This window comes from Dryobates pubescens, chromosome 3 (assembly GCF_014839835.1).
Source record: "Dryobates pubescens isolate bDryPub1 chromosome 3, bDryPub1.pri, whole genome shotgun sequence".
Classification (NCBI taxonomy): domain Eukaryota; kingdom Metazoa; phylum Chordata; class Aves; order Piciformes; family Picidae; genus Dryobates; species Dryobates pubescens.
The window spans coordinates 21596696-21621621 of NC_071614.1; the positions used below are offsets into that span (position 1 = coordinate 21596696).

Consider the following 24926-nt stretch of genomic DNA (forward strand, 5'->3'; position numbering starts at 1 on the left):
CTGTCATTTCCAGCTACTGTGGACTAGATGATCTTAAAGGCCTGTTTCAACCATAAACAGTTCTGTGGTTTTATCCTTTTACTCCTGTAATTCTCATCTACCTTGGGCTGCATTCCAGTTTCAGTGGTACCTACAGCTGGTTATGGTTTAACACTGTCATACCATTTCTCAGGCATCAGAGAGGAACTAGATTTCTTTTTCTTCTATGAAATACAGAGTTAGAACAGTGTGAACAGAAGAGAGGGAAAATCTTGCAGCTGGCACCATATATGTAACTCATATAATGTGAAACATCTATATAATCTCTACAGTACAATCTCTAGTAAATGTGTTCTTTATTCCCTGGCTCTGTTGTGCCTTTGCAAAGAGTATCCACAGCCCCTAGGACATTTTGGTGTGATTCCACCAAAAAAAAAATGGTCTTAATGCAGACTTAGCCTGAGCAACCTGTCCATGGCCATACCATCAGTCTAAGGGAGAGCAAAGACTTCTACTCAAGGCTTCCAGTTACTAAGTTCAAGCCTTTTTGTCTTAGGTAGACACTCTCTACATAGGTGATTCCACAGCCTCACAATCATGAGCTCTGCTTACTAGCACTTAAGGGTGTTTTTAACAAGCATTACACTGAATGATTATCTCTATTGGATACACTGAATGACACTGAATGATTATTTCTATTGGATAGGTTGCTTGTGGAGAATTGCTTTACTTTTGTCAAAGTAACAGTAGGCTTGTGCAGTGTAACCTGTACAGAAATTACCCATCATGAAAAGGTGAGCTTAGCTGCTCAGTTGTTAGAACAAAATAGGGAATTACTCAAACATGCCTCCTAGTTCTTAGCAAGCATTAAAATCAAGCCTGGCATGCTACATCAGAGAGGGACAGGCCAGGAAATAAGCTCCTAATTATCTGCAGAACAAATCCAGCCCAGCACGCTGCCTGGTCCTGAAATTCAATATTGCTCTCAACTGTAGAAACATCAAGATCTAAAAACAAAGAAGGGAAAAATTCCCCCAAGTTGTTGATGTTATCTCTTGCAGCAATGAGTTCCAGGGATGCCTGATGCATTGTATAGAAGAGTGTTTGTTTCCTGTAATCATTTGTGCTTGTACTTTATATTTCACTTCATTATATCCCTTGTTAAAAGAGGATAAATAAAAGTATCTCCATCTTCTCTATAGTTATGAACTTTACTTTGGCTTATTCTTCCCTCTGTACTAAGTTGTTTCAAGCTTTTAAAATTCTCTTTACATGGAAATTTTCCATGTTTGTGATTTATGTTACCTATTTTGAACTTGTGCCTTGTTCTGCTGTGCTGAATAAACCCACACTGTTAAACTCTGCAGAGAACCCAAATATACTCCCTCCTTGTTACTTCTGCTTTACCGTAGTAGTAGGTGTTCATCATATCTCCTCCCACACAATCACTCTGTACAGTTTTTTAGGGTGGCAGTTTGTTTCCTGACATCCATTCCCAGTGAAGAGAGTATATACTTTTTCTCTAAGTAAGAAATGTGGGCTAAAGTGCTTCAGGCTTGTAGGAATGGATTAGGACATAAGTTCCAACTAAAGTTAATATGCAGATTCTTGCACAAGCTTTTGAAGTCTTATCTTTAGCTGTGCACAAGCTAAAAGAGCTTCTTTTGAAAGGCATTTCTCTGTGATCGCTGAGGTAAGAGTTGCTGTGACTCTGTTAGAGGGAGTTAAGATCTGGAGATGGACTGCTCTACATTCCAGCCAGGAAAACTGGGGAAGTGGAGTGTAGAAACAATCAGGAAAGGGATGGTTCATTCTGTGAATGGCTGTGTTCCAAAAACTTAAGCAGAAGTGGTGATTCAATTTTTCACCAGCACTTACTGTGATGGGAACGAGAGGAAAAGCTGCCAGTGACATAACACTGGAAGCTTCTGCAAAGTTAAAAACTGGAGCTCCAAATGTTTGTGAATACAGCAGGCTGGCTGAGGGAGTTGGTGGCTTTCACTTCCAAGGCACTGTATCAGTTGTATTCTAGGATCAGCTGTTTAAAGAGGCCTAGATTGAAGCTCCGCAATGCCTAGGTTAAATGCTGCAGAGCTTAAATAAGTAATTTGCTTAGTTATTGGGAAATTCCAGAACCAACTTGTGTTTCACCGAATTCCTTGACCATATGGAAATGTCCTTCCTAACAGAACCACAGCTGAAGAATTAACCATTTCCCCAACCATTTCAATAGAGAACCATGGATTCTGCACCCTCCCTTCTGTGGAGGTAGAGACTTTATAAATGAATAGCTGAATTGTTATAACAAGGTAAAATGAGAAGCTTTCACTCCCTTTCCTTTTTGCTTGCTCTTTATATAGACAATTTGAGGCTGTAAGGTAAGTGAGCCCAGACTTCTCTAAATGTCTGCCATGGAAAAATCTGAGAGATAATTTATATTGATCAGTATTTGCTAACAGAGGAAGAACTTAGATTTACTGTCCTCTTATTAAGAATTCTGTTAGCAGCATCTAAGAGGAATGGCTACCAAAAATGACTCAAGAAATAGCCAGGGTGGAGCAATATTGATTCTGTGGTCTTAAATAGCAGCATTTGTCTTCTTCATCTTTGATGCCCTCCTCCATATACTGGTCCCTGTGTCACACATTCAAAGCAATAAATACCTAGAAATAGGTGATTGTGTAGTATTGTGTTTTATCTTACAGCAATATATAGAATTAGACTCCTGTTAGTGTTGTTCTTATGAAGGAAGGTGCAGTAATAAATGCATCACTAATTCACTGATAAGAACCACATCTGCTCAAAGTCCTGGATGTAGAACACACACACACACACACACACACACACACACACACACACACACAGCAAATAGAGGTGTATTTTGGCTCACTTCAGTAAAAGGTACACAAAAGTTCTGGAGATTTATCCTGTTTATAGCAGCAGTTACTGACCCTGTAAATCAAGTCTACTGCTTTAAAGGGAAGCATAAGCATTTGGGATTTAAAAAACCCTCTCTCTCATTCTCCTCTGTCTCAGTTCAGTGCTTTACCATCCTCTATCTCCTAAGCTTTCAGTCAATAAGATGCTCTGTGTTGCTTCTAGTTTCCAGAAATCAGTCCTATTGTGGAAATACTGGTTGGCTAAATGCCAGGCTTGTTTTTGGCCCAGGCTTGGTGCAGGTTGGAGATCTGAACATGACACAGGAATAACTGTTGTGCTTATGCGACCCATCTCATCTGCAGGTATATGAGACTTGTACAAACTGTTACAAATTTAGTCCTTATAATAGTCGTGAAATTTTGTTGGAACTGCATTGCAAGTTCAGCTCCATATATTTTTGACTGCACAATTAGGAAAGACTTTGTTCTTGATGCTAAAATCTACCACATTTACCAATCTACCAGTGAGAAAAGTGCCTCTAAACTTGTTGTTGCAGTCTTTCACCCCTGAAAGCTGTTCAGCTGTGAGAATCAGAGTCTGTGAGCTAAGGTATGAAGCTTCAGTAGACTTACCAGAAAATATCTTCCAAGATAAAAAGAGAAGAGAAAAAAATCCACCACACCTCAGGACATGGTGCTGAGGATTCAATGTGTGTCCCTTTTCCCTCCTGAATTAGCATCCCAGTTTGAATCAGCGCATCCCAGTGTTATGCTAGATGTTTTGTTGCTGAAAATAAAACAAAAAGAATGGTACAAAGCTCAAGGTCCTGAAAACTGGATTAGAGACCCTGTGTCTCACTGCTAAGTAATCAGAAAGGATTTGAAACTTCCATAATGCTTTGAAGAGTATACAGCTTTTATGTTCACAAACAGCGAACATTTGTATGCAGTGAAAGAGGCTGTTGAAGATGCTTTTGCACACAGAGTGCTGCTCTCACATCTTAGAAGAGATTTGAATGCTGTATAAACATGCATTCCTTGCATCAGGAATGGTGTGGCCAGCAGGAGGGGGGAAGTTATTCTGCCCCTGTACTCAGCATTGGTTAGGCCACACGTTGAGTACTGTGTCAGTTCTGGGCTCCTCAGTTTAAGAAGGACATTGAGACACTTGAACGTGTCCAGAGAAGGGCAACAAGGCTGGGGAGAGATCTCGAGCACAAGCCCTACAAAGAGAGGCTGAAGGAGCTGGGATTGTTTAGCCTGGAGAAGAGGAGGCTCAGGGGAGACCTTACTGCTCTCTACAACTACCTGAAGGGTGGTTGTAGCCAGGTGGGGGCTGGTCTCTTCCCCCAGACAACCACCAACAGAACAAGAGGACACAGTCTCAAGCTGCACCAGGGGAAGTTTAGGGTCAAGGTGTGGAGAAAGTTCTTTACAGAGAGAGCTGTTAGCCATTGGAATGGGCTGCCCATGGAGGTGGTGGAGTCACCATCCCTGGAGGTGTTCAAGAGGGGATTGGACATGGCATTAGGTGCCATGATCTAGTAGTCATGAGGTGCTGGGTGACAGGTTGGACTTGATGATCTTTGAGGTCTTTTCCAAACTTGTTGATTCTATGATATAATCCTAAGGAACCCGTGAAACATGATGCTGGAAGAGGAAGCTGGCTGTAGAAATGTCTCATTTAGCTATCTGCAGGTCCCTGCAAACAGAGGGGCATGGTTTAGTGGTGACCTGGCAGTGCTGGGTTAATACCTGGACTCAGTGATCATAAATGGCTTTTCCGACCTAAGCAATTCTATGATTCTGTCTCTCATTTAATATTTGAAGCAGAAATTGCCCCCTTCTTCCAGTTAGTCAATTGAAACTGCTTTTGCAACCTCAATTTTGAGGTTTTTGGCTTCCCTCAATAAAAAACAGGGGAAAGCTTCATGGGGCCATTTCCTACCCATTCGTTTAAATGCCGGTATTTTATGGGATCAAATTTGTTTTGCCCATTGTCTGCTAAACTGCAGTTTTTATTACTGAAGCTAAGTTTAGATTCTAAATATTGCACTCCAGATGTGTTAATCAGAAAGCTTTACCAGTCTTAATTGCAGAAATGCTTTCAAGATTCAGTGCATATTAACTGCCAGAGCAGTTACAGGATGTTTGTTCCAAATTTCCCTCTTGAAGACAAAATAGAAATATGATATTACTAGTAAGCTGCAGAAAATGTAATTCCCTAGCTGCTTCCTCCATGATCTAAGGATCCACATGGAAATAATACACTGTGTCCACTTACAGCTTCCCACTTATGTCAGCCCCAGAAGGAATGATCCCAGTCCCATTGCAATCCAGTCATTTAGGCTGTGAGGGGACCTAATTGCAGCCTTTCACTGCTTAAAGGGACCTGTAAGAAAGATGGGGACAGACTTCTTAGCAGGCCCTGTTTGTGACAGGACAAGGGGTGATGGTTTAAAACTAAAAAGAGGGGAGATTTAGAACAGATACAAGGAGGAAATATTTTTTCAGCGGAAGTGGTGAAACACTGTCTCAGGCTGTCCAGAGACATGGTAGATGCTCTGTCCAGGTCAGTTTGGATGGGGACCTGAACAACCTGACCAAGTTGAAGATGTCCCTGCTCACTGTAGGGGGCATGAACTAGATGACCGTTAAAGGTCCTTTCCAACTTAAAGCATTCTGTGCTTCCATTACACAGGAGTTATAAACAGGATGTGTGGGAAACAGCAAATATTTGCTGTTAGGAACTTGAAGGTGACCAGACTAGAGGAGGCAAAAGAGAAAGATACAAATATTGGCACCCATGTGCATCCAACTTTCTGTAATTGAAAGGGTATTGAGGGTAAGTTTGTACGTTGTCTGCTCTAGCTCCAAAGCATATCTTTAGGTGCTGACAGCTTGAAGTTGAGTAAGGTTGATACTTTTGTTCGGTGATGCTAAATTCAATTAAGAACCTAATTGTGTAATAACCCTAAATTCTGAAGTGCTTTGTTGTGCATGAGTTGCTAAGAGGCTTAGAGAAGCATCAGAATTCTGAGCTTTCTGTTCATTTCCATGTAGGCACATTATCTTGTGTTAGATCTGCCATGGTAAAGAGTAACAAATAAAAGAGAATCTGGAAAGATGAATTACAGCTTGGAGAGACCAGAAGAGTTGCTTGTTGCAGTGTTCTTTCTTTGTTCTTTTGAAAATCAAATGGTAATAAATGAAATATGCTACAGTGAAGAAAAGCATCTTGCATGGCAGGGTTTTCTGATAGAAAAGCAGGATGCACACATCATAGTATGACATGTAGTGAAGAGCATGCTGTTTGCTAATTAGTCATATCCTTTGGGGTTCCACGGCACAACAGTTCCCATGTGAACCCTGCATATGGGAATTCTATTTCTTGAGCAGTGTTGCAATGCCTGACAGGAGACAGCAAAGTAAGGAGATACCTTCAGTGAACAGTTTACTGCCTTTAAAAACTGGCTGACAAAGGGAGTGCTGTTCCCCTCTTCCACACTCTTTATTTCTTTGTGTGTTCTTAGCTGTTCAGTGTGTGATTTCATTGTGTTAAATTGCATGCTTTATAAGAAAACTGTATTTACAGTTATTTTCAGGCTGGGGATGGAAGCATATACCTGCCAAGAAAATACTTGCAATATATTGCACAGAAGTGCTTAGCAGACTAGTCCATGAAATTGCTTTTTAAATTGAACCTTGCTTTGCAGATTAGAAAACAGTGGCAGGAGAAATAAAGGAAAATTCTTCTTCAGAAAGAGCCTTGATAAATAAACTGCCCCATTTAGTAAGAAGATTTGTTCCACATGCATAGCTGATGACACTCTGGTTGCCAGCTCTAGGGGCAAAAACTTACTGCTCTTAGGTCATTGTTATTGCAGATTTCAGTGACAGTTAAGGAAGGACAAGTCAGGTTGCTTTTTCCTGTGTTGTTTCAGAAAACTTGACCTTGGGTGAACTCATTATACTAATGAAACTCATAGCAACATGCTGCTGAAGGCAAACTTGCCTGGTAATACTGTGATGCAAGGAAACCAGGTTAAACATCAGAGCCCAGAGCTCTCTCTAGACATGGCAAACAGGAAAAAGTAGCTTATTTTTAATTTGACAGCTGAGCACTCTTCACTCCAGGAAACTCTAAGCTAGGAGTGTTTGGAAAGTTTCCTCTCAGGTACCATACTGCTGGTACAAAAGAAATGAGAGGAAGGACTTGGAGGCACCTAGCCCTATACTCTGGCTTCATTTTCACAACATTTGGGACTAAATCTGTTGGAAAATCTAGTCGATAGGCAGGAAGGGACTCTGTGATGAAATAGAAATAAACTGTAGAATATTTATAATCTCATGTAAATAAATACACTGAAGCACAGAGGCATGAAAAGTTTGTAATGTCTGGGGTTTTGTTTTTATTTCAGCTCATTCAGACAAACAAGTTGAAACATTATCCCAGCATTCATGGAGAATTCAGCAATGACTTCAAGCAGCCATGTGTCGTATTCACTGGCCATCCCTCTCTTAGATTTGGGGATGTGGTTCATTTCATGGAATTATGGGGAAAATCCAGCTTGAACACTGTCATCTTCACAGGTAAGGAAAATGCAGAGAGAATTACCAAATTAATGATAGATTGTGGCCACATCCTAGGGGTTTACTAATTTATTCTGGAGCAGAAGTTTCTGACTTCAGGTAAGAAGCTCACTTAAATTAAGACCCCAAGACTGCCTGGAAGGACAAAAGTAATTGTGACATTTCATTTTTTTTAGCCCTGCAGAGTCAACCTTTGTCAATGCAAAGTTCATTCCTGCCATTTCAAAGCAAAATCTTTGTTATGCACAGCGATAAAATGCCTACAGGAAATTAATTTTTGGATTAAAAGCAGCTGGCTGCAAGTTAAACCCAGGCAAGACCTAACTGATACTGGTCAGAAAGGAGAAATGCTTCTTCTCTGTATTCCATTGGAATCACAAACCTTTACTTGTCCGTTCTCCTGCCCTGTCATGTTTCTAATGCTGTCATAGAATCAAAGAATCACAGTGTGGTTGGGCTTGGAAAGGACCTCTGCAGATTATCTAGTCCAACCCCTCTGCTAAGCCAGTCACCCAGATAAGTAAACATCTTTGTTGTACAGGATTACCTCCAGGTTGGCTTTGAAAGTCTCCAGAGGAGACTCCACCACCTCCCAGTGCTCCAGCACCTCACAGGAAAGATTTTCCTTATGTTTAGGTGGAACTTCCTGTGTTGTACCCATTACTCCTTGTTCTATCACTGGACCCCACTGAAAAGAGTCTGGCCCCATCCTCTTAACATCCACCCTTTAGATATTGCTAAGTATAGGTCATAGAATCCTAGAATGGGGTGGGCTGGAAGGCAGTGCTGTCTCCCTTCTCAGTGATTCAGAATGACATGGTCACAACAAATTTCTCCACTTCTATCAGTCTGCTTTTACTGTTCACCCTACTTTTAATGGATTTAAGGAATCAAGTTCTATCCACCTAAGGATGTGCTATGTTCTGAGATCCTGCAGCTGCATTTTCTCTCCAATAGAAAGGTTGTGGAGTCTCCTTCTCTGGAGACTTTCAAAACCTGCCTGGACTTGTTTCTATGCAGCCTGCTCTAGATGAACCTGCTTTAGCAGAAGGGTTGGACTAGATGATCTCCAGAGGTTCCTTCCAACCCATAAGATGCCCTAATTCTGTGATCCTCACCATGAAGCTTTTGTGAAATCTAGTGAGGGGGCTATCTTTCAAAGTGTGATTTGTTAAAAAACTTCAAGGCTATCCCTCCAATTGATTGACATTATGTCCAGGTGCCTCCTCTTTATACCTGATGTATCATCCAAACAGAACCCTACAGTGGGTACTCTTCAGATGTGAGAAGGGAAATCACCCTTTAGGCCTTTTCTGCTGATACTATGTAGAATGAGTTCTGCTATGCTTAGGAGTTGCGTTCTATGGAACTCAACCAGATAAAAAGGGTGTGGATTTTGACAAAGTAATTAGAAAGGGTGTGATGTAGTTCCAGTGTTAAGCTTATTTTCCTCATCTTTTTAGTGAATGGGACTGCAGGAAAGCACATAACCTAAAGCAAAGACGACTAGGAAAGGGTTATTTCTATCTTTGATTTTAACTGTAGACTTGATGAGCAAATCGCTTTGACTCTTTCACTATATTGACACCAATAAGTGCCACAATAGGACAATATTGGAAGGACTTAAAGAAGAGTTTAATTAGCCCTCCTGAAAGGGGAGGGAAGATAGATACAAGGGGCTTCCTGCTGAGATAAGAAACTTAAATCTCACCTGTGCTTATGCTGGGAATTGATGCATGGTACCATAGCACTAACGTCATAGCTGTTACAGTACCCATCACTCCTGACCTTTGAGGTAGTTTCAGGAGATACACCCTAATTACAGTAAAACTGCAATACAGATATGCATTGTCTTGGAAACAGTGAATTCTGCTCCAGTTGGGACTTCAATTAAAATCAGAGCATGTACATGCTTTGCTGGGTTGTTTATTTCATGAATCCCTAGGAAGTCAGTGGCATTAATCATGTTCGGAATGTGCTGCCCACCATCAGCGAGGGGGTCAGAAATTTGCCTTTTCTGGAAAGAACTCTTATTCTGTGTCTTCTTGTAGGGAGAGGTAATTGACCTTTCAATATTAAAATGGGATCCTTCTGTGAAATGAGAAAATAGAGCAGATTTTTTTCTAGAATGTAGCCCTGGCAGGTTGTTAAGGCATCTGAATGGCAGTCATTAACAACCTGTGGGTACATTGGGTCATGATCTTTGAAATTCATTCCCAGTTTATTCTTCAGATGAAACTCCAGTTGAGATCTCCTTTGGTTGTGATGACTTTGGAGTGCCCAGTGATTCCAGGTGCTTGTGGTGGTTTCATAAATTAATCTATCCATAGCTTGGATAGATCCATAGCTTTTGGACTTTGTATGCAGGATGTCCTTACTTCCTTACAACTCTCAGCTGGCACAGAAATTCCTAGCAGATTGAATTTATTTCATTCTTAGTAAACCCAGTGGAAATCTGAAGTACTTCCATTGATGTCTGGGATTTTTATTGTATAATTATTCACCTTCTCTGATTTTAAGATAAAATTCCCTGCAGTTGTGAAAGAAATTTGGCCCATTGCATTTGGTCCTGTGATAGCAGATGGTGTTCTAGCTTTTCCTGGGAAAGACTCCTAGTTTCTAGTAATGAGGGCCTTTAAACCATGCAGTATTGTTAATGATGACGCTGCTTCTCCAGGCCACAGGAGCTCAGTGGTCTCCACCCTTCTGATCTGTAATAAACAACAAGAGAACATAGACTAAAACAGCAGCTGCAACTAATAGACGGGATACCAGCTGTGAGTGAGCTGCAGTGCCGCTCTGCTCGCTTGTGTCATCTGAAAATGTTACCACTGAAGGGGTATTGAATAGATTATTGATTAAAAATATTTAATACCACTGAGCCACAAAGAAATTCTAGAAGAAATCAAGGTAGAGAGAAGTCTGTTTCTTGCTGTGTCTCTGGTAACAACAATGCTTTAAAAACTAACTCCCTAGGAGATCTTAAAAACAGCTCGTGCATGTCACTTTAGTGCTGTACAGTGGAAAATTGTATAACTCAGTGTCACACAGTAGTAAATCAGACATCTTGGGGGAACAGCTAAAGACCTGGAATTCTGTCAGAAAAAGTCCTTGACAAGCACTGTTTTCCACCAGACAGGTGACTTCTGGTTTTTTGGTCCATTCAAAGCAGCTATTCCTGTATGTCATAGAATCATAGGATGGTTTGAGTTGGAAAGGTCCCTAAAGATCATGTAGTTCCAGTCTCTCTGCTGTGGGGACCACTCCTACTAGAGCTTTGTTTTTCTACCAGCCTACACCTGGAAGGTAGATTTTTTTTTTTTGAAGTGCATATACAGTAAGGAAACTGCAACAGAGGACATTGGTACATGTTTATCAAGATACAATCTTTGTGCTGGACTTTTGCCAGAGTGGAATGCAAGGTGACATGTGGGTCACCTTACGGTACCAAATATATAGATACAGATATAGATATACATCTTGCCTTCTCATAGAGGATCTGATTAAAAATAAGAGGTGATGGGTTTTGTCTTGATTAAATTTGTTATAAAAGTCATGCAATAATGTGTTCAAATGAAATCATGTTGCTCTGTTGCTTGATTAAGGTAAGACTAATTGTGGGCCTAATTTTCATCAAATTAACTGAAAATAACAGGTGGGGAAAGGAAGAGAAATCTGTAACAGAATTGACATCACCAAACAACAGCTTGTCTAGATTAGAATGTGGCATCAGAGGGGAATTGGACTGTCTTTGTTCTTAACAAGCATTCAGTGATTTCAACATTTCTCTTTTCAGAACCTGATTTCTCTTATCTGGATGCTCTGGCTCCTTACCAACCTTTAGCAATGAAATGTGTTTACTGTCCCATTGACACAAGACTGAATTTTATTCAGGTGTCTAAATTACTTAAAGAAGTCCAGGTAACGAATTTTCTGTTGTCTTTTCTTATGCTGTAGAAACCAGAATGTCATTTTGGCTGATGTTATATGCACTTTAGTGTAACTGCAGTCCAATAATTTATTGAACTACAAAAATGAAAACCAACACAACTTCACTGAGCCACACACTTACAGCTCCTAAACTCTTCACTGCTCTCTGTAAAACTCCTTCCTAGATAAAGGAGGCCAAAAACACCCTGGCTTGGATCAGCAATAGCGTGGCCAGCAGGACAAGGGCAGTGATCACCACCCTGTACTGAGCACTGCTGAGGCCACACCTTGAATACTGAGTTCAGGTTTGGGCCCCTCACTCCAAGAAGGATATTGAGGTGCTGCAGCAACAAAGGTGGTGAAGGGTCTAGAGCACAAGTCTTGTGGGGGCAACAGGGAAATCTGGGGTTGTTTAGTCTGGAGAATAAGAGGCTGAGGGGAAATCTTCTTGCTCTCTACAACTCCCTGTTAAAGGAGGTTATAGTGAGGTGGGGGTTAGTCTCTTCTCCAGAATAACAAGTTACAGCATAAGAGAAAAAGGCCTCAAGTTGTGCCAGGGGATGTTTAGGTTGGACATTATGAACATTTTCTGCCCTGGAATTGTTGTCAAGTCCTAGAAGGGTCTTCCCAGGGAAGTGGCAGAGTCTCTGAAGAGCTTTAAGAGCCATGTAGAAGGCTGCTGATACTGAAGTGGTGATTGAAGACACCAGTTTAGGCCTTGTTCCACTAGACACTGTTGTATACAAAGCAAAGACTCCCTGTTTCTGGAACAGGTTGTTCCACTACTGACTGGATCTTCTGGATTGTGCTTCAGATGTTGCCTTCATACAAATAAATCAGCTTGCTGACAGCAACCTGCAAGCCTCCTTATGGCAATGATTACTGTGCAGGGCAGTGCACCAAAGCGACCACACATTTTACTAAGTCACCACACTCTTTGTTTTCCAGCCTCTCCACGTAGTTTGCCCAGAGCAGTACACTCAGCCACCACCCACCCAGTCTCATCGCACAGATTTGATGATAGACTGCCAGCCTCCTCCAATGTCCTACCGCAGAGCAGAGGTGCTGACTCTGCCCTACAAGCGGCGCTACGAGAAGATTGAAATCATGCCAGAAGTGAGTAACAAATGTGGGAGAAGGACAGTGGCCTCTTGCTCACAGCGCCAAATCCAAGCTACTGCTTCAGTAGCACCTTTAAAGATGTCTTGTGACCGTGACTTACTTTTGGCTATGGTCATGTAGGCTGCATCAGGAGGGGTGTGGCAGCAGATCAAGAGAGAAGATTCTGCCCCTTTACTCTCTCTTGTTAGACCCTACCTCACACACTGTGTCCAGTTCCGGTGTGTCCATCATAAGAAGGACACACAGCTGTTGGAGCGAGTCCAGAGGACGGCCACAAAGATGATCCAAGAGCTGGATCTTCTGCTGTGAGAATAGGCTGAGGAAGTTGGGGCTGTAGAGAAGAGAAGACTCTGGGGGTTGGAACTTATAGCTGCCTTCCAGTACCTGAAAAGATCCTACAGGAAGGCTGGAGAGGGACTTTTCATAAGGGTGTCTAGTGACAGGACAAGGGGGAATAGTTTAAAGCTGAGGGAGAGTAGGTTTGGACTGGATCTTAGGAAGAAGCTTCAGAATGAGGGTGGTGAGACTCAGGAATGGGCTGCCCAGGGTGGTTGTGGATGCCTCCTCCTTGGGGGTGTTGAAGGTCAGGCTGGATGAGGCCTTGAGCAGCTGAGTCTAGTTGAGAGGCATCCCTGCCCATGGCAGGGAGGTTGGAGTAGATGATCTCTGAGGGCATTTCCAACCTAAGTCATTCTGAGATTCTATGAAAACACTTTCTATCAAATGGAGGGCTAAGAAAGAAGCATTTCTGAGAGAGAATTGAACTGTGTAAACTGATGGGAGTTGAAAAGAACATTGGACAACAAAATATGTTCATGTTACTTATCCTTTGCAAGGATATATCGCATCTCATAATAGAGACCAAAGGGCAGTCCCTGCTAGCCCCCTGTGAGGCAAGCCAGTCATCTCCAGTTTAAACATAAGCTGAGGAGGGGGAGTATCATATCTGCTGTATTGCTAAAGGTGTAGCAGGGAAAAGGCTCTTTTGTGCTACATCAGTTTCATTAAATAGTTAATTCCTTCAGCTTGCCAAAGTCCAGCAGGTTAATGGGTTGCTTGTAGCCATCTATTATGTAGACTGCTTGTGCCCACAACATCTATTAATAATTTATTAACCCCACAAATCAAATATAACTGTACCCACAATACAAAGAGTGACCCATATTCTAACAGAGGAGATCTTAAAATACTTTTTTTGACAATCCAATCAGCACAAATGTGTCATTGGTTCAAAGGTGCCAGTGGCTTTCTACAAGCAAGCATTACTGCCCTTTAGGAACTGTGGAATATGTGAGTCTGCTTTTCATCAGAGAGTAGAGGAAGTACCCTTAGTTGAGCCAAACATGAAGCACAGAACTGGTAGCTGTGTAAGAAAATCCCTCAGACAGTCCACAACACTAATTCTTACCACTTCGTATGTGTCTGCTTTGTGCATCTTCTCTGGCAGGAGCCTGTGCAGCTCACTGGTTAGAGGACTGCCAGAGACACGGAGGGAGGGTTTAATTAGCAAATAGCCTTGGTGCAGGTCCATTGTGGCATGTGTATTTCATCTATTTGGAAACTTGCATATTTATTCGATCCTGTTAAACCAAATACTAGTAAAACCTGGCTTCCACTTCCCAGCACGACCAAAACAATCTTAACACTGAGCACAGAAAGGCAGCACATGGCTTACCCATTATTTAGATTCCACTGAAGCTTTGGATTTTCCTCTATAAACTGTGAGGGTGTAAGCAAGCCTTTGTATGTGAGCCTATCCTTTGTGTCAGCCCTGTGAAGAGGGTGGATACCAGCTTTCCCTGCAAATAGAATGCAAATTAGCACAGATGCTACAGATGAATATTCACTAACCCTCACACATTTTGAAGATCCTGTCAAGGGGGAGGGTTGTCTGAAAGCTCAGCTGGTCTGTAGGAGTTACAGGTTCATTTTTTTTGATCTCTCTGAATCTTTTTATATGATGGCAGCTGGCTGAAGATGAGCCTCTGTGTGCCCAAGTGGCCAAGAAGGCCAACAGCATGCTGGCCTGTACCAGAGATAGTGTAGCCAGAAGGACTAGAGAGGTGATTGTTCCCCTGTACTGGCCATCAGTGAGGCCACATCTCAAATACAGGGTCCAGTTTTGGGCCCCCCACTACAAGAGGGACATTGAGGTACTGAAATGTGTCCAAAGAAGAGCAGCAAGGTGGTGAAGGGTCTAGAGCACAAGTCTTGTGAGGAGCAGCTGAGGGAACTGGGGTTGTTTAGTCTGAAGAAAATGAGGATAAAGGGAGACCTCATTCTCTACAACTCATTGAAAGGAGGTTGGTGTTAGTCTGTTCTCCCAAGTAGTATAAGTGACAGGATGAGAGGAAGGTGCACTAGAGGAGGTTTAGGTTGGACATTAGGAAAAATGTCTTCCCCAGAAGGGTTGTTTAACACTGGAAAAGGCTGCCCAGGGAAGTGGTGGAGATAACATCCTTGAAGAGACAGATGTGTAGATGTGGTGCTGAGGGACATGGTTTAGTGGCAGACTTGGTAGTGTCAGTTACAGGTTGGACTCAATGGTTTTAAAAGTCTTCCAGCCTAAATGATTTTGTGATTCTGTGATCAGCACAAGTCTAAAACACAAAATGCAGCTCACATGGGAAAGGACATAGGACTGCAGAGTTCACTAGCAGAGCTTATCAGTCCAAAGGCAGTGCCATGCTCATGGGTCTGGACTGCATCAAAAAACAAGTCAGTGTTTCTCTTGTTAGCTTGGCAGTTGGCAGCAAGATCCTGTATACATGAGGCTCAAGAAGCCTTGTGGATTCAGTCTCACTGGCAACCACTAATGTGAAAAGGCTCTTTCTTAAATCCAAATCCTATGTGGTTTTTAGATACTGTCACTGAAGTGAATGGATTTTTCTTGCACCTATAGGTAAAAACAGTGCATAAAAGTAGAAGCACTTCCCAAAACTGCTGGGATGCAGGAGGGAGGATGTGCTGTAGACAATATGGTACTTATTCATCAGCCTGGGAATGGGGATAAAGAAGCTTGTAGAAAATGAGAGCTGGTTTCTGTTGCATTCACTTTAACTTAACAGATGGAGAAGTTGGCCATTGGAATGGGCTGCCCAAGGAGGTGGTGGAGTCATCAGCCCTGGAAGTGTTTAAAAATAGACTGGATGTGGCACTTAGTGCCATGGTTTAGTTGATTGGATGGTGTTAGGTAATAGGTTGGACTTGATGATCTCAGAGGTCTTTTCCAACCTAGTTAATTCTGTGATTCTGTGAAATAACATCAGATTATATTCACACAGGAATCCTAACCTCAAAGCTATCTGTTCTCAGGGAGCAGGAACATCTCCTGTGATTTTCCATATCAAGGTATTTTCCCTGATTCCAAAGTTGTGCTTGTTGCAAAAAGCTACTTGGTATGTAACTATGCTTTTGAAAAGACTTTTTAACAGGATACGAAAAATAGGTGCTCGTTCTTTTTAAGGAATAAAGTGCCACCTTTGTAGTGATCCCAAACTGTCTTTGCTGGACAATCTCTATTTCAGTATGTCTTTATAACATCATCATTTGAGGCTAGTTTGTGCTTAGAGCTTGACCTGCAAAGTGCTGATAAGGCATGGGAGAGGTGGTACATTGTCTCCCACCCTCTCTGACTTTGGTCTTTGAGTCTTAGCAGCCTAAACTGATAACTGCTGAGATGTGTAGCAGTGTGATCTCTCCAGCTCTGTATAATCATTCGTAACAGTCAATCCCAAAGGACATTGTTTGGTTTTCAAATAAAGGAGAGAAGGAGGAAAAGACTGTCTCATTCTGGTGCCTGTATTTCCTTTCATGCCAACTCTCTAAATAAGCACCTTACCTCCCTAATAATGTTTATGTGCCATCTGCCTGGGTTGCCTCATTCCCTCTCCCAGCAGAAGAGCCCTGTCTGTCCCACTGAGCAGAGAGGTCATTAAGATGTTGGTCTGGAGAGGCTGATGCAGATGGCCTGTTGGTGTCAGGCATGTTTTTTGCAGTGGTGGCAAAAAATTCCCATAACTTCCCCTTCTGCTGGGTGGGTTTTGCAAGACAGGATTGTAAATATGATAGATGAGCTCCCTGGTGGGGAGTAGTTGCTGCTTCATGTCCCCTTTTCAGTAGTTTCATCCAGGAACAGTCTTCAATGGTGCCTGAATATATAGGAATTTCTATACCGCAAGGAAAGTGCATTTGTTTCATGCAGGCTACTGCCAGCTCTGGGGTTCTGTGAGGCCTCGAGTGGCCATTGGAAAGGGTATTTTATAGCTGCTAGCAAACCTTGTGAAAGTTTGTTATTTGTCAAAACCATGCCAGCCAAAAATGGAATGATGAAATCCACCCTAGAAAAAAATAGTAATTGCTCAGTGTGCTGCAGGGCTAGGACTTGTGTCTAAAGTACAGTTAAAAGTCTCATAAAAGAGTATCTGCTGCAGTTACATCCTGCTCAGGACCCTCTCCTGACGTCCACAACCCTTTCTCAGAAATAAGACATGTGCTCAAACTTCAGTCTGGATTCTGAAATCTTTTGAAAACCAAACAGTTGGCTCAGCGTGGTTTCAGTCAATTTCCTTTCCAAACCTGTCTCAGCGGTTCAGATTCTGGCTTTTCAGACTAATGTAAATGTACTGCTGGAGCTTGTCTACGTTTCAATCACTTCACCGAAGAGCAAAGTCAGGTCAAGCAGGACTATTGTATGTTAATGAGATTTACACTCAGAGCAGCCTTTGTTTAGAGAGAGGTTTTAATAGTCCCAAAGGCACCAGGCTGGAATGGCTCTCAGAGGTGCTGTGGAAACCTTTACACTTTAACTAATTTGTTCTCCTCTGCATCTGCCTTTCACTTTAAACAATGATTAAAAAAAAATAAAGTAAGACTGCTTCCTGGAAATTGGTTAGGCATTGTCTATTCACATAAGAATGATGGGAAAATGGAAAACACCTCCTGGAGCAAACAGATAAATTAAACAGTAGTGTTTGAGCAAGTAATGTGCCTGCAGTTTAATTACAGCTGAACAATGGCGCGGATCGCTTGATTTCGGCAGCAGACTGACTTCAGTCAGGGCTCTGTGGTTTTATATACTCCATTGGCAAGTTCTTCAGGACACAGGCCAGCATAGGAGGATGTGAATGTATAATGCACAGCCTGACATGAAGTGAAATTATAAGGAGGTATTGCAGAAAAAAATCAGGAAAACAGCTACTTGGCAGGGAATTATAATTATGTAGATCTCACCTCCACCCTCCCCTTCTCCTGTCTTGACTTTTGTTTTCACATAGAATCTTGCCACTTCATTTTTTTGAGAGAAAGGAAGGCAAAACATGGCCTCCAACTTCCTTCTGTGTTTCAGGGACTAAAGAGTTTTACTTTCTGTGTTTCTTCTTACCCTCACCTTAGTTTTGGTGACTCCATATTATCCAAACTCTTGATCTCTCTGTTGCTTTTCCCTGACTGTTCCCCTTGTAAAGATGCTGCAGTAAAGTAAGTTAATAAAGCCAGCCTGCTTGCTTCTGCTTCTGTCATTCCTTCCTTCAGCTCCAGGCTCACTGAATCCACTGTCTGTAAAACTGCCTGGAGTCCCTCTGCTGATCTAGCACAGGCCCTCTCTGAGGATGACTTCGCCTTTTGACATTGCACCAAAGCTTGTCCCAGCTTTTACCAACTCTTTCTTAGATAAAGCCATACCCACTGTAGTCTGCTGTCTTCCTGATTTATGTCATCAGTGTTCAATGCAATCAGGATTTTCTTCTTGAAAAGTCTCATTAGAAAGATTCCTCAATTTCCATTCTACTGCATAATGTTCTGCAGCTACTCGTGCCTTTAATATACTTGCTGCTCATGAATGCTTACTGCACAGGCATATTGAAATCTTTAGACCTTTCCCCTTTGGAACATGTGTTTGACCACCTATATTTTTGTTTCCTCTCCTCTGCAGGATCTGATACTTGCAGACTTTTTGCACCCAGATTCTGTTTGATTTAGAAGATGGTATAAAGCCAAGGTTGAATCTCTTTGAGACCTCTGCTCAAACTATAATTTCTGGGACATTTCTGTGTTGTGTTTGAAGTGGCTCAACAACAGAGCTTCTGGTACTTAAATAGTGAAGGGTAAAGAAGAGGCTGGGAGGTAGAATGTGAGGTAAATTGTCTTCCTTTCCAAATGTAGCCATCCAAATACAAGTGACAGGATGAGGACCCTACTTTTTATTTCTGTCTACAAAACTGACTGTACAGAATCACAGAATTAGAGAATGGTGGGGGGTGGAAAGGACTTGGGGAGATCATACAGAAAGAGTGATTTCTATACAGAAAGAGTGATTGCACATTGGAATGGGCTGCCTGGGGAGGTGGTGGAGTCGCCAGCACTGGAGGTTTTTAGGAGAAGACTTGACGGGGTGCTTGGTGCCGTGGGTTAGTTGCTTGGGCGGTGTTGGATTGGTTGATGGGTTGGACGCGATGATCTTGAAGGTCTCTTCCAACCTGGTTTATTCTATGTATTCTATGTATTCATCTACTCCAGCCCCCTGCTAAAGCAGAGCCACCCAGAGCAGGTTGCCCAGGATTGTGTCTAGGCAGGTTTTGAGAGTCTCTGGAGAAGGAGACTCCACAACCTCTCTGAGCAGCCTGTTCTAGGGCTCCAACACACTCACAAGGAAGAAGTTTTTGCTCATGTTCGGGGGGAACTTCTATTGTTCCAGTCTGAGCCCACTGCCCCTTGCTCTGCCACTGAAAAGAGTCTGGTCCCATCCTCTAGACACTCACCCTTTAGATAATGATCATCATTGATGAGATCTTCTCTCAGTCTGCTCTTCTCCAGGTTTAACAGGTTCAGGTATCTCAGCCTTTCCTCACAGAGGAAATGCTCCAGATCATCCCTGCCTGTGAAAGAGCTGTTTCACAGCTCTTAAGCATGTGGAAAATTTGGGCACACTTTTCCCACTAAAAGCTATGCTGGGAAGATGGTTACCTGCTTCCAGAAACTGGATTTGCTGTGTTTGAGGAGCTGGGTGAATGGAGAGATGGAGGATGAGGCAGGTTGTTCTTCATTCAGATTTTTTTGGGGACTACTTATTGTAAAAACCTCTGTGAAAGTGTGATCAGCATCAGGGCCTGGTGGAGTCACTGTGGGGACAGGCAAATCTTAAGGCCTTTGGGCTTCTCTAATAATGGGAAGAGGATATTTTTCTGTTGCATAGAAATTGCATCCTTTTTTAGAGAGTAGGGGCTGGGTGGGAATCTCTTTGTAGCTGTCAAGCTCCAAGTCTGTAAACAATCATTTCCACCTAGAAATGGAAATGTCCTCATGGGATACACAGCCAAAACCCAGCTGCAGTTAGTAGTAGTGTTTATAATGTGCCTCAAAAAATGTAAGGCACCAGCTTCAAATTGTGAAGACTTTTGCCCCTGCTGTTCCTACTAGAATGCCCTTCAAACCCCCACTCTCTACTGGCTAGAAACATCCTACCTTCCAGCCTACATGTATTCATGGCTGGCCTGCACATACTTACTCTTACCATCATGTTTTAGCATAAGTAGATTTTCCCTTTTGTTGGTATTTTCCCTGTGGTGTTTATGTAGAATATAAACAAGCCAAGATACTTAGTTTCCCCTCACAAGACAGCTCCTCTTGCCCTGACCCTTCAGAATTTCTTACTTGAACTTAAATTACCCACAATTTACAGCTAATTCAGATGAGCTCTGCTAGGCCAAATATAATAGCAATGGCTCATCTCTTCCAGAATTGCCTGATATTTTAAGGACTTAGTTGCATATAGTAACTCTCAGTTCTTAGGGGATGGATTAATAAATCTGGACCTTTCACCTCTGTCATTTCAGCAGCTGCCAGCTCACAGCAGAAACTCTCTGATAGCCCAGTCCCTGGCCTTGCACTTCATGCTGTTGTGAATTTCATCTCATTTTTCTCACTCCAGCTCTTGAGGTCATCTAGTTCTTCCTGGATGATAGCCTGATCTTTCTTTCCATTAAGGCTGCCTCTATGAACATCAGTGGGGCCTTCTGAAGACTCCCTTAATTCTTTACTGAGGTCATAAACAAAAACTGGATGGGGACTAGGCTCAAGACTGACCCAACAGTCCAGTAGGTGTCTGGGAATATCTTTGCTTTAACCAGCAGCTTCCCCACCTCAGGACTGCTGTAGAGGCCCATAGTTTGCCATTTCCCATGTGGTACCTTGCAGGTGCTTCATGCAGCACAGGCTATGGCTGCTCCAATTCCCTCAGCAGTTGTCTTACCAGAGAAGGTGGTTGGCTTAGTCACAGCTGATCCACTTTTGATGATTTTAAAAACATTTCACTTCCATTTGCTTTATTACTGCAATACAGCAGCATGAGTAATGGACTCCTTAGTAGGATTTCTGACCACTACATACTGGACAAGCACTGAACAGAGCTCTTCCCTGCCCCAAGGAATATCTCACAACTTTACTCTTTCTTTGTTCTTCCTAAGGACTTGCAGTGTGTTGAGTTCATAATCAGTCTGTCCCACCTAGTGGTTTCACAGTTCCATTTCATGTCTTTGGTATCTCTGGTTTGATCCAGAGTTGCAGCTCTGGCTCCTACCTCTAACACAGAGTTCATTCACTTATGCATAGTTTGCAAATCTGGAAGACACACATTTAATGTTGATGTAAAAACCCAGCTGTGTCCCTTTCTAAATATACATGCTGTAATCTAGTGTACACATCACTCAGTTTCAGAGGATTTTAGTTACTGTTAATCTGTGTTCCTGCTTGTTCCCCTTTGTTCCAGTCCTGGAGCCAGCTCACCTCAGACTTTGCCTTTCCCTGCTGGGACAGTCTTCCTGTTCCCTCCCTAGTGTTAAGTTAAGAGCTGTTGCACTTACAAAACTTGGAGGTGAAGAGGGAGAGATGTCTAGGAAGACATCACTGGTACTCACCACTGCCAGCAGAGCTGTGTCTTGGATGATAAAATACTGTGCATGTCTGCCCCTGGGAAAATCTTGCATAGGATCGAGACCATATGCGTTACAATTCCTGTCCTCTCCTGATTTTATTCACCAGTTCTCCAGCCTGGTGACTGAAGACAGTATGCAACCTTAAGCCTAGGGAGAGTTGTTCTTGATGAAAGCTTTAGTAGAGATTTCAGACTAACCTAAGCTGTGTTCTTTGTTTTTCTTCATAGACAGCTGTAGTTTGGCTAAGAGTGGTGTTTGGGCTCACACAGTATGTGGCAGATTTCATTTTGTTGTGGAAAATGCAATCCTACATGAAAGAGTCAACTGCAGTTTATGGCAAAAATGTCTCTAATGTGCAGAAACTAGAACACAGGAAGTTCTATTTGAACAGGAAGAAAATCTTCTTTCCTTTGAGGCTGTCGGAGCACTGAACCAGGCTGCCCAGAGAGGTTGTGGAGTCTCCTTCTCTCTGGAGACTTTCAAATCCTGCCTGGACATGATCCTGTGCAACTTACTCTGGGTCACCTCACTTTAACAGAGAGGTTGGACTACATGATCCCCAGAGGTTCCTTTTGCCCCTCACCATCCTGTGATTCTGCAAGGTGGACAGCTCTGATCATGGGAGCAGAACACCCCAAGATGACTCCTGTCTCCTCAGCCATTACAAGGTTCACATCAACGCTTGCAGTTTCAGACTACTGAGAATCAATGACTCATGCTTTTGTGTTGGTTTCTGTTTTAAGCTTTCCTTAACAGATGTAATTTGAAAAGAAAGAAACAAGCAGCACAGGAACACGCACAAGTTTCTCTTAAGGCAGCCCCAGCACTCATCCATAGGCAGGGGACTGATTAATGTGGTTAGTTCTCAGTGCTGTGTGGCTCTGCTTTCGTGACTTTCCTGATGCCAGCGTGTGGCATTAGACTTGTGATAATGACTGGAAGGAAGAAGCATTTATTCTTGCATGGTGGGGGGCTTTTCAGTAATGCAGACAAAGGCATAACAAGATCCAGCAACTGAAAGCTGGGCAAATTCAACCTTGAAATAAGCCACGGTTTCCTAGCTGCAAGGAAAATGAAAGCATGGAACAGCTTGTGAGAGGAAATGGCAGAGTTGCCACCACTTGGAGTTTAGGCAAGGTTTGCTGTTTCTCTGAAAAAGGTTTCTTTAATCTAGCACTTTGGAAGTCTTCCATGATTTGTTTGTGCAGGAGGTCAGTTGAAAGCAGTGCTGTCTGGTCCTGGTGGGTGAATTACTGGATGTGATTAAATGACCTTTTTTGCTTCGGGTCAGTGAACTTCTATAAGAAAAGGATTGGCTGCAACGTGAAGAGGGCTGTGAGACGACTGTTGTGGTTAAAGCCTGCAAAAATGTACCTCAGAGTATTTCAGTGGCAGAAGAGGACTTTGATTCTAGGCAGCATTCTGGTTTTTAAGGATCTTTGTCTTGACAGTGTTTGTCATTTTGCCGTATATTCTTCATCAGAGCTCATTTTGTATTGATCCTGCTCTGAAAGGTGGTAGGAATGGGAAGTGCCTTTGACCACTGTGAAGTGCAGCACAGCACACTTCTGCAACTGTCCCTATTTTTAGGTCCCAGGAGAGATCTGAAGCAATGATTATGTTTTCATTATCTTAGCCTTCAACAAAAGTCTGTATTCAAATTGTGTGCTTTAAAGATGTTTAACTTTTCCCAGAGAGAAAGCAATCTGAACTGCTCCATGAGATTTTGGGTTCTAAGATTCACAATGTCTGAAAGCATGTAAAATTATAGGGGGGTTGAATGCAGTCTTAAAATGTCTGTGGTTTTCCAACCCAATCATCTGTCCAGCTGTTTGAATTCAAGGAGGTGCTCTCAAAATGTTCCTGCAGCTTTAGTAGTGGTAACTATGTCAGAAGTTATTAGAAGCAGCTGAACTTCACTGCCATTGAAGCCAAAAGAAAAGCCTTCTCAGTGCTTTGATGGCAAAAGGATTAGGCCAGCAGCAAGTGCTTTTTGAGGTCAGGTTCAGTAGCTTCTCTGTTCACAAGGATTAGAGTTTTTCAGTGGTAGAGTGATCACCTACCTAACCACAATTTACAGCTGATCAGAGTTCTCAGCAATAAAGTTTTGGTACCTGAAATTTCTTGAGAAGTGGCAGGATTTCAGTTGATCTGCTCCATCCCACTCCTGGTTTGGATCCTGTTGAAAATTCACTAGATGGTCTTTGGTAAGGAATTCAGTGTTTCTTTGACTCAGGTGTACCATCTGCAAAATGGGAATGCTTTTCTAAAATCAGTTTCTCTTCCTGCTTTTCATGCTTGGGAGCATCTGGCAAGCTGAAGAGAGCTGGCATTGCCAGGCTTTGTTGGCTTTGCTCCATGGAAGCACTGCAGTAGATGGCTGAAGTTTCAAGAGAAGTTCTTTATCTGGATGTTGAGCTCTTCTTGATATATGGCTTCAGCTGCAGGTGCCATGTGTTTGAAGGTGAAAGGGACTGGAGTTCAGATGAAGATCATCTTGCAGAGGCTCTTTCTACATGAGGTGGATTGCTGGTACAACTGTAGTGAAAAAGAGACAAGTAGATTCTGTCACTTTAGAATCATAGATGCAGGAGTTTGGGAAGATCACTGGCTCTCAGGACAGAAATTAATCCCTCTTGATTTAGGAGTCTACTATGGTGCTGTTTGTCTGGGTCAGAGAATCATAGACTCATTTAGGTTGGAAAATACCTTTAAGGTCATGGAGTCCAACTGTTAAGACAGCACTGCTGAGTCTTACACTAAACTGTGTCCCTCAGTACCATATCTACACAGAGAATCTTGTAATCATAGAATTGTTAGCGTTGGAAGGGACCTCAAGGATCATCTAGTTCCAACCCCCCTGCCATGAGCAGGGACACCTCACACTAGATCAGGTTGTTCAGAGCCACATCCAGCCTGGCCTTAAAACTCTCCAGGGATGGGGCTTCTACCTCCTCCCTGGGCAGCCAGTTCCAGTGTCTCACCACCCTCATGGGGAAGAACTTCTTCCTAACATCCAATCTGAATCTACCCATTTCTAGTTTTGATCCATTCCCCCTAGTCCTATCACTACCTGACACCCTAAAGTTCCTCATCAGCTTTCTTGTAGGCCCCCTTCAGGTACTGGAAGGCCACAATAAGGTCTCCTTGGAGCCTTCTCTTCTCCAGACTGAACAGCCCTGACTCTCTCAGTCTGTCCTCATAGGAGAGCAGCTCCAGCCTTCTGCTCATCCTCGTGGCCCTTCTCTGGACACGCTCCAGCATATCCAGATCCTTCCTGTAACAGGGGCTCCAGAACTGCACACAGTACTCCAGGTGGGGTCTCACCAGAGTGGAGTAGAAGGGGAGAATCACCTCCCTCAACCTGCTGGCTATGCTTCTCTTGATGCAGCCCAGGATGTTATTGGCTTTCTGGGCTGCAAGTGCACACTGCTGGCTCATGTTGAGCTTCTCATCCACCAGCACCCCCAAGTCCTTTTCTTCAGGGCTGCTC

General features: G+C 42.8%; 1 protein-coding gene across 1 annotated transcript in view; it reads left to right on the forward strand.

The window, feature by feature from the left end:
• The window catches only part of INTS9 (integrator complex subunit 9), a 77869-nt gene that overhangs the window by 47613 nt on the left and 5330 nt on the right, over positions 1-24926 (forward strand). The window contains exons 12-14 of the mRNA XM_009907735.2: positions 7280-7451; positions 11248-11372; positions 12330-12497. Coding sequence (XP_009906037.1) covers positions 7280-7451; positions 11248-11372; positions 12330-12497 — 465 coding nt within the window. The remainder of the gene's footprint in view (positions 1-7279; positions 7452-11247; positions 11373-12329; positions 12498-24926) is intronic.